The sequence below is a fragment of the Stylophora pistillata genome, chromosome 9 (genome assembly GCF_964205215.1).
Source record: "Stylophora pistillata chromosome 9, jaStyPist1.2, whole genome shotgun sequence".
Taxonomy (NCBI): Eukaryota; Metazoa; Cnidaria; class Anthozoa; order Scleractinia; family Pocilloporidae; genus Stylophora; species Stylophora pistillata.
In genome coordinates, this window is record NC_142527.1 from 2,330,394 (window position 1) to 2,347,271 (window position 16,878).

Genomic DNA, 16,878 nt, shown 5'->3' on the forward strand with positions numbered 1-16,878 from the left:
TGAATATCCCACAAGTCTTTGCTTTTACTGTATTTCAATTGGCTGAGCAGTCAATGTTGACAATTTTCAAATAAATTTCTGATCCTCCACGGTAAAACTTTTACTATTCGTCTAGGAAAAATATTGATTGCTTGTTAAGATTTTACTGGAATAGAAAATTTACACGATGTGTAACAATAACAGAACGCCTGGAGCCTTATTTGGAAGTGTAAGTCAAAAAAGAAGCGCAGACAGACAGTAGCTAAATTAAGGATAAGTTTATTAAAAAAGATTTAAAATTTCCTCTGATCTAACTGTTAATTCCCAGGTAAATTTTACAGCTGAAGAGCGTGATGCAATTCGGAATGCATTAAACCAGAAGCTTGGCCCAGAGTATATCAGTCAAAGAGCAGGGGCGGGCGGGCAAAAGGTATTTTGCTACAAACCAAATATTAGAATCAGCATTTTTGTCAGAATGTGTACATTCGTCATTGTATTTATGTACGTACGCTTGTCATTTCTCAGCTTGCTTATGTGGAAGGATGGAAACTCATAAATTTAGCAAATGAAACCTTTGGTTTCAATGGTTGGTCACATTCAGTAACTCATCAGAACATAGGTAAGTGCAATTTACTTGTATTACATCAAAATTTTCGTTTGCAAAATGATGATCACCAAAAATACTTTTTTCTATCATGCCACTTATAACGCAACTGTTGTGTTGCTTTTCAGATTTTGTAGATCAGGTGGCAAACAAATATTATGTTGGAGTTAGTGCTTTTGTGAAAGTCCAATTAAAGGCAAGAATTTGTGTAAAATGTAAAATACCTAGCTTAACCTTCCTCACCCCCTCCGCTGCCAAGCGAGAAGGGAAAAAAAAGAAAAGAAGAGAGAGCTAGAAAAAAAAAAAAGACAGAAAAAGTTGGAGTAAGCAACAGGGCATCCATTGTGACTATAGAAGGAGAATATATTTACAGAAATAAAAAAGACACTTTTTGCAAAGGGTTAAAGAAAATTAAAAAAGAAATTAAAAAATGCAGTTGCCATTTTAATTTTTAACCCTTTGCCACCTAACATCAGTATGCATATTCCCCATACTGTTCTCTATATATTTCCTAAGGTGCTGGCAAGGAGAATTTGTTAAACAATCAAGAGTTTTTTTTGTTGGTGATCATTCCCTTATTCTTGTGACCTTAATGTGTTTCAATGGTGATGATGTAGGGAGAAATTGGATAATAATCTGTCCTAGGGGTCGAAGTGTTACTAGTCATCAAACCTATAGACCAGCCATTGCTGATATGTGGTTGTCTTAAATCCATGTTTTAAAGTTATTGACAAGTTGCAGACTTTTATCTTTACCAGTATGAGCTTTGTAAGTATATAGAAAGCTCTGTAGTCAAGCTTGTAGCTTGGCAAAGTTTCAAATATGAGGAGTTATGTTATTATAGGATGGTGTGTACCATGAGGACATTGGTTATGGAGTCTCGGAGGGAATGAAATCTAAAGCTCTGTCTCTTGAAAAAGCAAGAAAAGAAGCTGTAACAGATGGACTGAAAAGAGCTCTCAAGTAGGCTGGATTCTATAATAACCTTTTTAACTCCCAAGTTCTGATTATTAATTCTCCTCTCTGGTTGCTACACATTTCCTTGTGGAAAAGTTACAAGAATTTGGTGTTAGATCAAGATAACCACTACCACTGACATAAGTTTGAGCATTTTTATCACCTGTCTGTTGGATTATATAATTATGGATATTATTGGGAGAAATTACATGTAAATCACTTCTGGGAATAAAGGGTTCATTAAAAAATTGACCGTTCACTAATTATGATTGAATAACAATGAATGGGTTTTTCTTCCTTGATTCCACATTTATTCCATATATTCCTCATTCTTTATGTGCACTTTTATGGACCTTTTTGACTTTGTCTGACAGTCCATAAAATTGGAAAAAAAGAATTTGGCCAATATCCAGTTATCTTGACCCCACACTTGGTCCATAATGCACATTTACTGATCAGGTGATTACAGGGGTGCACATGCTCTGATTGGTAGAGGATTACCTCTGTTGTGCAGTACTATCTAACGGTAACCACATATATTTCCTGTAAAGAATATTTCGCTAGGGGTCATTGACTGTCTAGAATCTTCCTAATTATATGGCAGATCACTTCCCTTAAGTGTTTAAAACAGAATCCTGAATATATTCATTAAAGAACAAAACTTGGTAGTCTCAAAACAATTAGAAAACTGCATTTAGCCATCTTCTCACAGATCAATCCAATTAATTGATTCCCTGACCAATGGAAAATCACAAATTACTTTGTTTAACCTTGTTTAGAACTGTTAACTATGCTGCTTTGCATCAACATTCTCTGGATGAAGTTTATTCCTTGGCCTCACGTAGAATGTTTTTTCATGTAGGAGTTTTGGAGAATCACTTGGTAACTGCATAAGTGACAAGGAATACTTAAAGTTCATTACCAAACAACCTCAGTCAGTAAGTATCACTGGGTTTCAAAGGGAACAACTAGGCCCCAGTTGTCCAAAGGCTGATTAATGTTAAATTCATCAATAAATGTCTAAGTATGCTACGAACATTGCAAATTGATTGCTAAATAAATGAAACAAATTGTTTACAATTATTATTACTTGCTAAATTAATTGCTATTGATTATAAACTTTCAGCACAATGGGAATGTTGAACTTTTAATTTTTTTAGGGTAGCATTCAATATGATATAAATCACATGAGGAGACCTGGAAAGACCATCAAGCAGGAAATCAAAAGAGACCAGAATTCATCTGAGATGAAGAAAGGAAACTTCCCTCCTGAAAGTATGTTTTCTGATTAATATGTTCTTAAAAATTATTTAATGAAGTATCAATCAGTTGGTAAAGATCAACCTTTTTTATTCACTGTGACACTATGTTTTGTTGCAGACAGTAGTCATATTGACACTGGACAAGCTCATGTCAGCTCTGTGAGCAACAGTGTTCAAAGCAACTCCTCTAAAGGACAGTCTTCACAAATGGAGATGAGGCCAACAACAAAAGCTGATGATTTGAGAACACTGAACAAACCAAGGACACCGACAGTGGAGTGGAATAAATCTAACAAAGTATCAAACTGCCCTCCACCAGTCAAGACCCCAGGAGCAGCTTCCACACCTGCATTGGGAACAGTTACAAAAACCAGGATCTCTTTCGTAACCACACCCATAGAGACTAGGGCACATGAAACCACCCCAAAGCTACAGAACTATAGTGTCATTCCAGAAGGTAACCTATACATTTCAATTATTTTTTTTTATTTTTTGAAGTGTCTGCATGATTAGGATGCAATTGACCTAATGGTAAACTCTGTAAATGTGCCAAAAGACCCATACTGGTAGAGTTTCTGCTGCTTTTAGTGGTATGGAGCCAATTGGAGTTTGCTAATCCATCTTTGACAGGGTGCCAGTCCAATTTGGGGTTACAACTTAAGCATTGAATAAAGTTTTCCAACAGTTTGATGGCTCTGATTTATTTCCTGGTTGGCCAAGAGCTGTGTGAGAGTGTGGTGTCTTTCCTAAGAATACAACATAGTGTCCTGATCTACTCTAGTACCTGGATCCTTGGTTTTTGGGTTCAATGCAACAACCATCAGACCACCACACTTGTGACTTAAAATACTTTCTGTCTTTGAAAGAATTCTGTTCACAGAAGAGTATAAAGAAAAAGAGGGTAATCCAGCTGAGAAAGGTGGTTTCTTTTTATTTGTCACAATTAATCCCTGTTGAAGTTTTTTGTATCAGCTAAACTGATTCTAGATCTTATAACATTTACATGATATGAATGATTCTTCTAAAACAACAGATGACCCTCTTCTTTGGAATCAGTCATTTGGTTTTGATGAGGCACTCATATCTTGCAGTGAGGAATTACTTATGAGGTCCCCAGAGGGATCCAAACTTGAAAACACACCTGTTAAGCCAGATGATGTCAAAGCTTCCAAGTACGACTTGAACATTTAACTGATATGTATCACGAGTTATGCACTGACTCCGAGAAAAATTCCTAGAAGCAACAAAGTAAAAGCTACAGATTTTATTAACATTTGAAACTCCAAAGCTTTTTTGGATGATGCACTAGAAAAGACAATTAAGTCTGCAAACTTGACAATTTTTTGGCTTTGATATTTAGCTGAAACAAAATGGAGTTTATAATAACTTAAGATGGCTCTGAATGGTCTGTACAGTTTTTTTTTTTAAACTTTGGAATGAGATGAACAGTGATATGCTGATTACATTACAGTTGCAAAATATGGGAGTTGCTGAACTCATTTTTTTATGAAGTAGATACATGAACCCAAGTGTAAGGGTGTTCCTAAGAGGCTGTGGTGTTGCTTTGGTCACCTTAAATTATTTTTGTCCTGTTGAGAAATAATTGGGCATTTATTTGATACCGTTTAGATCATGTTAACACTGGTTGATATTTTCGTCTTTTTTTTATTAATGATCATTTTCACCTTGGTGTTTTGTACTCAACATGATTTGTTTAATATTTAAATTTAATTTTTACCGTCCTAGGTTTAACAAAGGAAACGCGATGACCACACCCATGTTTCATTTAAATAACAACAGCAACACCCTGATCAATAAAAACTTCGCGTGTACCAAACCCTTGCATCTAGACCCACACAAAAATCACAGTTCGGGTTTCCCGAATCAACCAGGTACGTATTCATCGTGGCATTTCATCTAACTCCGCTCTGGGACAAAAAATCACCTCGCAGAAATGATTAATTCTAACATCTAGTATTTGCGCGCTATTTCAGTAAATTAAAATAAAACTCCCTAGAATTGACCTGATTCTCTGCTTTTCATTTATTTCCCGCAGAAAATATAAAGCGGCGGAGAATAGAAGGGCATACTGTCAGATGACTGTGACTGAAAAGAATCATGGCTAGAGAAGTTGTAGCGCGAAGTACAGAGTTAGAGACGCATTTATTCGCTCGACAGGGACAGAACGCCTTTATTTCGACCCTAAAAGAGTGTTGCTGTTGACTTACCTCAGTCTTCAGTGATATTTGTTGTGTTTGGGTTTGGCTTATAATGTGGATTGAGATATATCCTTCCAAATAACAGGGGTGTATTTTCCTAAAGTGGATCTCGCGAGAAATGAAGGCTACGCCTCGAACAAACTATAGTGTATTCCCACCTGAGAAATCCTTTGTAAAGCTGTTTTTTTTGTTTTTTTTGTTTTTGCAACACTGGATTTCACGCAAAGTTCCCAGAGACGAATGAAAGTCCATTTTTCGTGCTACGTTCAGTTTCCCGGCGGCTCAGCCGATATGAACCTTGCATGCAACGACAACTAAAATTCCTATTAAAATAAAGATGCTTAAAAACTCAATTCGCTATCAATATTATGCTCTGTTAAATAAATAAAGGGGGGTACGTTTCTAGAGAAACTGTGGTGCTGCGGCGGTGGGGGTATTCAGGAACTGATATTGATACGTAGACTGTTCTAAACATCGTTCATCAACAACATTAGACCTTGCTGCTGTACGCCTAACAAGACAAAATATTACTTTTACGGGAATCTTGCATGTTTGCACAGCAGAACTCGCAGCGAAGGACCATTGATATAAAAAATAATGGGGGAGGTTTACGGACTTACACGACACCCTAACACTGGAAGGCACAATGGGCACAAAAAAGTATAGAAGGGGTGACACAAAACAACTGACTCTTACGGTAGTTATATATGTGGAGTGTCCTTAAAGTATTGATTGTTGGACTGTTATTTTTCGCAACCAGCGGAAGAAAGAATTCATATGTGGATTAAACTTTTGAAAAATTAACCACTATTTCCTTTTTTATGTAAAAGACACGCCTGGGCTGAATACAACAGCCAGTCAACGGACAAAGCCCGCATAAAGATGGGTTTTGACCGCTCAACTCATTGGGTGGCCGGACATTTTGCCCAGTTTTTTACGCATACGAAGAATTTAATTTAGAGCTAAGTTGAGGTTTTAAATACAGCTGTATCACTTCTCTTGCATTGAGTTCGAGACTGCATGTACAATTAAAGCGTGTAAATAATACTTGTTTTTATGGGGGTAGTGAGATATGACGAAATGTATACATGGGTTGTGTCCGAGCAAAAATAGGTTTCACTGGACAACTTGACTAGCCCAATTGTTTTCTACCATAAAATTCTTATGTCGTTAGTTTTAGGAATTTGATGTTAACATATGACTCGTTACTTAGTGTAATTACTCAGGTGATTATAGAGATGCCCACGCTCTGATTGGTCGAAAATTACCCCATATCTCGCCGCAATAACTCTACGCAAGGTAATTATGACAATGAAGAAACTGTGGTGCTTCGTCGGTGGGAAGCACTGATGTGCAAAATGGTCTTCGTGTGAGTTCTTGATGTGTTTAAGGAGGAAGGAAGCAAAACGAAAGAAAGTGCACTTTCTCTGATAATCACCCGAGCAGTTACAATAAAAAATTATCTCCTCAGGCTCAGTGAACAATCACTTCGCCTTTGGATAAGTGTGGAATAAGAAATAAATTTCGTCATGTCGCCATCTTCTTAACGTTTTACAGATACATTGTGATTATAAATTAGCTAACAGTGGTTATTCATGCCTGGCTCTATTTACCTGTTTCATACATTCAAGTTCAATGATCGGGTTTAAAGCGAAGTTTCTTCTTCCTTTTTACAGATATGGTCTCTGTTTTTACTGTTAGTAAATTAATTCCGAAAACTCTTTTGCATAATATAGACAATAACAGTCTTCGTAAATGATACAGCATTTTTCATATTTACCCCCTCTCCAAATATATTCTTTTTAAAGATCTGTATCTATCATTTTCCAAGGTACTGAAAATTTATATAAAATAGACAATAAAAGCCTTCGTAAATGATACAGCATTTTTCATAATTATTTACCCCCTCTCCATATATATTCTCTTTTTAAGGATCTGTATCTATCATCCGCTAAGGTACTAAAAATTTATGACTGCAGTTTTATAAAACTATTTTGATTGGGCCGTCACAGATTCCAGGACACGTGCGAGTGCAAAAATATATCAATGAAGCTTTTTTTCACTCGGTGCTGGAATAACAGGGATTTGCAAATCAGCGAAAGGTAACAGGGTTATATTAATGTTTTCTTCTTACTCTCCCGAAAATTTACCTCAACGGTCTTTCAGCATCAGAGTATTTTTTTCTACTCAAAGTATTTTTTACTCCGTACTCCAAGAATTCTCGCAGACGGTTTGAAGAGTTTGTACCCATTCCATTCTATCCTCCTCGGACGCTGCTCGGAATATGTATTTGATTCCTTTCCTTGTTCGTAACAGGAACGTGTATTGAGCTGCTTGTTTTCTTCTCCCTGTGACAAATAAAAGAAACTGAATGAGAATATTCTCGTTTGCTTAGGTAACTAAAGAATATGTAAAAAGGGACGGCCTAGCTGGAAAACTCTTAGCCACCTCGTTAGAATAACTACGGTTTTACTGACAGACTGATTTATAACAAAGCGACAAACGGACCAGCTGACAGACCAATTACGGAGCAAATGACAGGCGGAAAGACAGATCGCCAGAAAGACAGACCAATTGTCAGCCCAACTGATAGAACGAATGCCAGACACTCGCACTCACTGACAGACCAAATGACATACCGACCAACTGACTTGCCGTGGGACAGAGAGATCGACTGAAAGATCAAGGGACAGACCACCAACTGTCGGCTGGGCGTCTGCATATGATCAAATGCCTGAATTAGCTTCTTTGCCCTGATTTTCTGAGTGTTTACTCTCGGAAAACACATCTAACATCTAACGCCCAACTGGTGACCTTGGAAAGCAGTAGCTCATTTTTTTTTCCAACGTTTACCAGAAAGCTCGAAGTGCTCAAGAGTTAAATTACACAGCGCACGAATCGCGCTGAATTACTTATCGTTCTCATGAAGAACAGAAAAGTACAATGCTATTACACAAACTAAAAAGAAAAATCTAAAGCACAACCCCCCATCCCCCCCCCCCCCCGTGCACCTGTAAAAATTCAGTTCGGGACGTCTTTACTTACCATTTTCACATTCGGCTCCGGAAAGTTCGTCATCATTTTTAAGAGTCTTTACTTCGCTGTCCTGCAACTTGATGTGTCCAACTGGCGTAGATGCCTGGGGAAAAAAACAAAAACAGCAGCTTAACAACGTAATTTGAAAAGCGGTTTCAGAATACAAAGAAAATCTAACAAATAAACAAACACATCCAAGTGAAAGTTTTACCTTAGAAGGCCGACAGTAAAACAACATAGTGGGCTGGGTACAAAGAATAAACTTCCTTGTTTTCCAGTTGTGTCGGACATGACCCTGTGAGCAATATTCAGAGCATTATTAATTGCGCGTCAAAAGTAAACCATGGTTGCATCAGCTCTGCTTCACAACGCTCCCGGATTGGTCAAGAAAACTCGCGCCACCCTCTCCACCAATCAGATCTAAAACTAAAAATAGCCTCAGGCGTTTTCCCGCGCTTCAAGTCTCCCACCGTGTAGTGCTACTTGTAGATTGGGCTGTGGTTTGGTCCAAACAAACATTCCAAAAGTCTCGTTTTATTATGCAACCTTGAAGAAAGACTATCCTTATATACTTAATATCAACCTTTTTCTGTAGGAAGCCTTGCTTGACAATACTTCCTCTGATAGCTCCACACTGGAAGAGAAAGAAACGAAAACAATTTTAAATGATTGCAACGTTTTAAGAACTAACCATAAAACAGCTGGATCAAAAGATACCTGATCTCGTGGAACTTCATCGTCAGAATCACTTGAGTCATCTGACCATTCTAACTCCAAACCTTCATTGGCGCTGTATCTCAGAGCAGACTGAAAAATTCAAGGTGACAATACGTCTTAGCCCAGTGAGCCATAAGTGTGAATGCTTACCCTAAGTTTCCAAGGGAGTATGCTGCTTTTACTGTTGCTACTGTCTGTATTACCCCCCATGGATGGACACTTGGATGTGCTGCTAGTCCATTATACATACTCCTTTCCCCTAGCATTTCATCTGATTTTCGTGGCACCTAACTGATACCCATTCGCTCAATTTTTATGATGTCATTTAAAGAAAATTTGGTTTTGGATCAACAATAATTATTGATACTTTTCTTTATTTTCATCACTTGTCTGCTTGATATTGTCCTGATATTGTAAGGAGAAACATTATCTTGGTGACTCTCATGGGAGTTAGAGGGTTGACAATCATAAGGAATGTTACTTACAAATCTGTAAAGTGCATCTGGACTATCCAGAAATGTGGTGCAGTTCTCAAATTTTGTTTTTCTTTTGAATGAAGTTTTACTTGTTATTCCAACTGGCTGAAGATGAGCGTCTTCCAACAACACAGAAGCTAAAGTGATGCCTTTTTCACGATTTGATACAAAGGACCATTTAAGCAGCCAGTCGATCACTTGAACTCCTGTGTTTTATACAGTAAATGGTTGTTCAATGCTCATTAAACTTCTCTGAATGAACAATTCACTGCCTTACTTATCAGCGCAGTAGTTTTGTCTTGACTAGAAACTCAAATTACTATAATTTATTCTTTGTTCATTATTCCAAAAATTGAGATGTGTGACATTGGAGATCAAATTTGACTATCATAGTGTTTCATTATTCAAGTTGTGTTTGCACAACAATTAAGAGAGATGTGAAGCAATTTCTTCAATGTCAGAAGTGTGGGACATAATAAAAAAAAAAAACATCCGAGTCTCAATGGGGATTGTCATACCAGGCCCTAAAATTCCAATTGCTCTAACTTTCTCTTTTTCAGACTGTAACAGGTCAAATTTTCATTACCTTTTGTAAGTTTACAGTACTTTTTATCACTGCCTAAAATCACTTGAAAATTTAACAGGTATAAGTTAGGATTTCCCTACCAGTTTGAAAATGTATTTTACCCATCATGCTTAAAATAAGGGAGAATAAAGAATTCCTGACAAGCAAGGCAATATTCTAGCTAGATTTGCATGTGACAAGAATCATGCTTGCTGATATGATCAGAAAAGTAGAAAGAATCCTAATAAGAAGATGGATTCATAAGAAAGATGGTAGATTTGAGCTCATTTTCAGGATTCTCACCAGTAAAGCAGAGTTTGTGAGTTTTAATTTCCTCGAGACACGCATGATTGTCAAGAGGTATTCCCGCATCTGCATCTTGCATTGCTTCCACCATGTCCCTAACAAGTCATTCAGCAGGCTATCATCAATGGAATCATCTTAACCCTTTATACCATAACATCAGTACACATATTCTCCGTACATTCTCTACACATTTCCTAAGGTAGCTTCTTTAATTGGTGATCATTTCCTATATTCTCATGACCTTAATGTGTTATTAGGGGGCAATATTGTATGGAGAATTTAGAAGCTAGTCTCTTTTAGGGCTCAAAGGGTTCAGTTGTTTCACCCCCACTGACATTAACATATAGAGGAAGACAGGCCATTTTGAATCTTAGTCAAGTCATTTAGAATACACAATAGTTGTCCCCAAACTAGACTGATAAGTACCCAAATTTTTCATCAAAAACCAAAAATATGGAGTAAAAATTGCTTCCATGTGACTCATACCTTATTTGGGTTGGAGTACATTGTACAGATAACCTTGGGTAAGAACTTCTAGGAACTTCCTCTGGATCAGTGCACTGTCAAACATCAAAATCAAATATCAATTTATTAAAAATGGTTTGTATATCTGGTTTAAACTGAAATGATTTCCTGACTCATCAAATCACTTAATTATCACCCCAGTTTTGACTTCTGAGGCAGTTTTGACTCCTCACTCCAGTATAGATTGAGGAAATGAGATAAGTAGTATTTATTTTTCTCAAACTCAGTGATACCTTATATTTAATATCTAATCGTCTGACTGCATTTGCAATTGCTGTGGTCCAATCTTCACGTTCCTCTTCGTTTGCTGCTTGAAGTAAGTACTCTGTATTCTCTTTTGTTGTTATCCTAAACACACCCTGAAAAACACAACATATTATTGAATCTACCCAACTCAAGCAAATTTTTTTTAATCACTCATTTGATTATGTGCCAATCAATTTTCAAGGTTTAACATTCTCCCTTGGACTGTCCACAGGCACACTTGACTCTCATCCACGCCAGAGGGATGGGGAATTTCAAATTGCCTGGCTAGGGTAAGAAATTTAAACTCTGGAAGTGTCCAGTCTCTCCAGTGGAATACGAGTGTCATATTTATTTATTTATGTTATTTATTTATTAAACTTCCACTGAGTTAAAAAATAAATATATTTAAAAATAAGAAGGATAAATAAGCTCAATAGTAAAACGAAAAACGAAAAGCAAAAAGCTCAGTGAGGAACAATCACAACAGAGCAAGCTCCAACTAGGTGAAAGTCTAAAGGGAAAAAAAAAATACCTTTAAATCTTTAATATCTTTAAAAATCTTTAAATACGGAGGTGTTTGAGGTAAATAGTTCAAATAGTTCATGTAGCAGCTGCTTTGCTTGTGCAACGGGCCACGTGAAAACCAAGGGTATACGCCAATACATCTAACAATCAAGTCTGGTGATTATTTTCAACCATGGTCAATTACAACGTTACTTTGAGACGATACTCACTAAACTATCCGGATGACTGTCGAAGACTGTCACAGAACATGCCTATGAAGGGGTTTCAAGTGAAGCTTGACTAGCTCGTTAACGAAACCACAAAACAACCGTCCTAGCAAAAAGGTTTTTTCTGCTTTTCTCCACAAGGGAACTTATATTAAGGTCCCATATGAAAAACTAGGAATGACGGGATGCGTCACGCAACACAAAACGACTGGGAAGGCGTTACAGTTCAGAAGAAAAGGTCTATAATTTGGTTTTAAATCTTGGTCAAAATGTAGGAAGTCATGCTCACTGATTTTGCCTTTCATAAAAAAAATCGGGTGGGACATCTGAATACAATATTTTCCCCCTGAGGGTGGGACTTTGAACAAACCAATTTTCAAAGTTGAAATACCCAGGAGGAGGGGGGGGGAATGTTGAAGCTTTGAATTCATTGATGCATTACAAACCCAGTTCAACTTCACTCAGTCCTGTTGCATTTCTAATTGTAAATTGAAAGATTAGCAATCATGGTGAAATACTAAAGATATCTTCTGATTACAGTACCTCTTTTTTGGTGTACTCTGTGCAGGGTGAGACTAAAAAGCAGCCTCTCAGTGGAATCTCACCAGCATTGTACATCACCTAAATAAAAAGAACATGAAATAAGAATTGTTAGGGGATAGTTAAAGAAAAATTTAAACTGTGAGAAAATATGCAGAATTCTGATGGACTTCCAAACACAAATGCTCTAATGAGACCCACGTTCAGAGCTTTATATTTCTACTCAGCCCCCCTCCCCCCCTGATGGGCCCCTCTACTCTCCCTTTGGACTGGAAGCACAAGAAATTGATTCAGAAGGGATGCATGGGAAAGACCTGGCAAGATTTCATCACAGAACCATACAGTTCTGGGATTAAGAAAACAATAGCAAAAACAATAAATTGTTTTGGGACTAGAGTTTTGTTAAAGAACAGTATGGGTTTATATATAAATTTTTCCAAAAGCTGTCGGTAATTTTGTCTGAAATTTTTCTAAAAGCTATCAGTAATTTTGTCTGAACTACTAGATTCTCCTTTGATTTTTCTTATGTTCCCCTGCACAACAGAAGGAGATTAAATGTAGAGCTAGCTGCATGGAAAGTACTATGTACTATTAGCAGACATTTAAAGTGTTAAATGCTATTTGGCAATTAATATGGGTCTTTCAGCACTAGCTGACAAAACTAGAATTGTTCCAACAAAATCGAAGGACAAAGTTTGTCATGACAAATGTTTGTTTCATTTGCACCTGATCTGCTCATAACACTAGCCAGCATTGTTTGCCACAGGATTCCAAACTCCAATTCCCAGAATTCATGTTAAGTCATTTTAAAGTTTAAGGATCCTCAAGTTTTGCAACAAAAGACAATAATTGCCTTCCTAACAAACTGATTGGGTCATTCCACAGTATTTTGCATGTCACGGAGGGGACAATTCAGAGGAGAATATCATGGATAGCTCCCCAGCTTAATATAACTCAGTTCACTGAGTACTTCTAATGGACAGAACAGCTAATGATTGTTTTAAATCAAACTATTTCCAAACGACTTCTTCCACATTTGGGGGGAATTAGTCATTTATTTAAATTGTCATGGAGGGGACCAGAGAAACTATGAAAACTGAAAGTTAAAATTTAATCTCAGATTTCTGTGAATGTATAACGGCAGCAACAATAATTTAGTACATAGTTTATTTAGATGTTAATCAATAATAAAACTGCCTTAAATGGAAAAGGCCTTCCTCCTCTCTTACATTGTACAGGAACAGTAAGTGCTCGTGGCTATTGTCACGGTGGGGACTGTCACGGAGGGGACCTTTTGTCCAATAGGCAGCAGTGATCAGTTTGAACCAATTTTCCAGCCTTAATATGAGTTTACAGCCCCAGTTTAATTCAATTCTTTTCCAGATATTCTTTAAAGCTTGACCACATCAAAAAGGTTGGCTGTCGTACGTGTCGTCAAGCCTTTAAAGACATTTAATTTATGGCTGGAAAGTATTCTGGAAAGTTGTGTCATGTTGTTTGTTCATATGATACAGCACATTTCTTAAAAAAAACCTTCATGTGTTTTGTTTTTTTAGTTTTTATTTGGAAACTTTAGGTTCATGTAAAGTACTCAAGATAACACCAATGGTTCCATAAGACCTGGTGCATACAAAAACATATACAACATTTTTAAAACTTACATGTTTAACTAAAAATGTAAGCAACTCAGATATTTCAAGGTTTTGTCTCTGTCTCTCTCTTTTAATAAAAAGGCTTAAAACTTCATTGTAGACTGCAAATGCGCATGCATGCATGCATGATATGCAAGATGTAAATATAATAATTATATAAGCTGAATATTGAACAAAAGTGCCACAGATTCAGAGGTGATAACGACTTACAAGTTTTAATATATGTATATGTACAGTTGTACAGCTAACTGTTAACAATATCCAGTTCATACTAAAGTAGTGTAAAATCCAGTACACTCTAAGTGAATAAACCTCCAAAAAGCTCAAATCTCATTTTCATAAATGCTGTAAAAGACAGACAGTTATCATAGGCTTTCTTGTGCTCAGAATTAGTCCTGCTTTTTGAAAAACAGGTGCACTTTCTCAAATTCACCTTGCACTGAAAATGTAAATGGGTGATTGCCTTCCAGCATTACAGGACCATAAAAAATACAACTGCAATGTACCCTGTCCACGTCATCTCATCTTGGCCAGTCATAGGTGGCAGAGCTTAGGCTGTGTTAGAACTTGAATTCTACAAAGCCATCTTCCACAGAAATCACCCGGCCAAAGTAAAAAGTTGTGACATAGTCTACAGCAAAGTACATCCCCACCTCAACCCCCTTAGATGGCACTGGGTTGAGATGTTGAACATGGAGATCATGAATAATGGATTCCCTTACATCCACCTTGTCCTTGTTAAGGACAAGAGGACAGGAAAGAGCAAGGGCTCTTGCAAACATGCAAACAAACACACCACAATCATAATCTGTTTCTTGTTGCTGTCTATCATTAGAACTGTTTACATGAAAGGACCAGTCCCCTGGACTAGGCTGATTATCTGCCACAAGCAATGCACTCCACATCTTACAGACAGCTCTTTGGTGGGTGGGCTTGACAAAACTGCCAGCTGCACTCATATAGAAAAAGTGTTTTTTGTTCTTGATGAATTGAAGGGGAAAAAAGACAAGAATGATCAACATGAAATTTCGGTCTCAATCTTTCTTTTTAACCATCTCATAATTTTCATCATTTTCTTTCTATCTTTCTCTGTATTTCTTTGTCCTCTCTTTAGAACTCATTTCAGCTCTAAAGCAACTGCCAGTGCTGTGGTGATCGTGCTCAGAGCCTACAATCCCAGAATCCTTTACTTTTTGTTCATGTATTAGTCATGAAATGTGCAACTCTTTTTTTGACAGTAAAAAAATGTTCTACTCACATCCACTTTTGACGTAAATTAACTTGAATTTTAAACTCAATAGTTACATTAATTTCTCTTTTAAGTGAGGAGAGTATAGTTTGTTGCATTGCCTTCAATGACAGTTAAATTTTCTTCATTACAGTGATATCCCCTCTGTGACAGTAATGTCCCCTCTGTGACAGAAAAGTCCCCTCTCTGACAAAAGTTCCCCTCCGTGACATTTTTATCTTTTTAAAGTAATTCAAAGGAAAAAGAAGGGGAAGACACTCTTTACCACTTTTGAGTTTGTCAGCCCATACTTCAATAATTAACAGAAGTTTCTGCAGTTATCCCCATTTATTTTAGAAAGATCATAATTTTTGTGGGTATTTTTGTCACAGAGGGGACAATTCAATGTTGGACAAAGCATTACATCTCTTTCGCACAAAGCCAAGAAACAAATTTAATAACATAGGAAGTCTGGGTAAACAACTTAATGTCCTGACAGTTATTATTAGATTTCTTCTCAAGACAGATCTACAATATTTATTTAGTGTATGTCCCCTCCGTGACAGCTTTTTTGGTAGCAAGGTTAATTTATGATAATTTATGACACAGAATTACAGTGCTGACATCTCAAAAGTATCATTTTATACAAATTAGGCATTTAACCAGTACAGAAATAGAGCTTAATAGTCCTTTTAGTCAATTTTATTTCTTAAAGCTTTATGTCCAAAATACTGTGGAAGTACCCGATTTCAGTTCAGTTACATGCTGGTTGTAGCCTTTACGATACATGATCGACAAGTTTATCACGGTTTTGTTTATCATTTTTGTCGATTTTTTCCAGATTTTTCTTGGGGCAAATTTTGTCAGTAGTGCATTTGAAGATTTGTCTACTTCGGCCAAAATTTGTCGAGTTGCAACAAACCATCGGCACTCATAAATGTTGGTGATGTTGGTGATGACAGACAATTTGTCTAAATAAACAACTTTTTCGCCAGTGCGAAAAGGCCCTATTACTCAGAAGGAAATCTCAGAAAAAGTTTTGCAATTAGAGTTAACAACTAATTGTTCATTATGATCGATAGACTTAAAAGACAAAATTTAATTCTCGCTATAAAGATAACCTGATTTTTTTTCTTGAAGTACATCAACATTTCCTCATGCAAAACAAACCATCTTGTCTTCCAGTTGTGACGAACATGGCCCTTTGAAGAGTACAAAAGATACAATACATGTTGTTAATGGCGACAACCCCGACTGAGTGAACACAACACAAGCTTGGTGATCCCAAGGAGGGGTACGAATTAAAGAACATCTCTAACAGTTAACAACAACGCAAAAGAATTCATCGATTACAATATCGAAAAAAATATCTCTGCCCTTTGAATTTAAATTCAACGTAAGACAATATTTTGATAGGTCCCTTTAATAGATTTTCCGGTGCGATATTTGCGGCTGGAAATTTTTTTGCGGCGTTTGGCGTGATTTATTTTGAAACATGCGTACCTTTTTCACAAGGAAACCCTCCTTTAATTTCCTTGGTTCCCTGGAATCCATGTTAAGTTTCCGCCGAGTTCAATCTCAAAGTGTCGCAATATCTACAAATGTTTCCGAGTAGACACCGATCTTTGGAAGATGTCGTGACGAGAATTATGTTCGTGACAATTCTCAAGGAGGCCATTCACCTCTGACCCTCAATAAAATGTTTTAGCAAGCGGCTTCCTTCAAGCATCGACCGCATAAACTAAGAAAACGCTGAAAACTGAAGCATCTCTCTCGATGCATCTCTTAAGCAAAATGCGAAATCTGAAGCGAACCAAAACTGCAAACCACAAAAT

At 36.9% G+C, this 16,878-nt stretch overlaps 2 protein-coding genes across 3 annotated transcripts; one reads left to right on the top strand and one right to left on the bottom strand.

Moving 5' to 3' along the window:
* The first annotated feature begins 45 nt into the window (after positions 1–45).
* On the top strand, positions 46–5,374 carry LOC111326702 (uncharacterized). Its single transcript, XM_022930761.2, has 11 exons — positions 46–208; positions 308–409; positions 505–598; positions 712–779; positions 1,428–1,546; positions 2,403–2,478; positions 2,701–2,815; positions 2,921–3,259; positions 3,836–3,974; positions 4,549–4,694; positions 4,859–5,374. Exons 1-11 carry the CDS (start codon positions 167–169, stop codon positions 4,900–4,902), a joined length of 1,284 nt encoding a protein of 427 aa, XP_022786496.2. The 5' UTR covers positions 46–166; the 3' UTR covers positions 4,903–5,374.
* Positions 5,375–6,044: 670 nt separating this feature from the next.
* Positions 6,045–16,849, bottom strand: LOC111326712 (pleckstrin). 2 transcript variants are annotated; one of them, XM_088733326.1, is made up of 13 exons: positions 16,547–16,849; positions 16,165–16,245; positions 12,167–12,244; positions 10,880–11,005; positions 10,608–10,681; positions 10,119–10,216; positions 9,260–9,456; positions 8,775–8,864; positions 8,641–8,691; positions 8,269–8,352; positions 8,067–8,160; positions 7,661–7,737; positions 6,045–7,369 (listed from the first exon to the last, which is right to left on the bottom strand). In XM_088733326.1, exons 1-13 carry the CDS (start codon positions 16,595–16,597, stop codon positions 7,205–7,207), a joined length of 1,266 nt encoding a protein of 421 aa, XP_088589452.1. In that variant the 5' UTR covers positions 16,598–16,849; the 3' UTR covers positions 6,045–7,204. The 2 variants fall into 2 exon arrangements, with proteins under 2 accessions (XP_088589452.1, XP_022786507.2); XM_022930772.2 differs by lacking the exon at positions 7,661–7,737.
* Between the last annotated feature and the right edge of the window lie 29 nt (positions 16,850–16,878).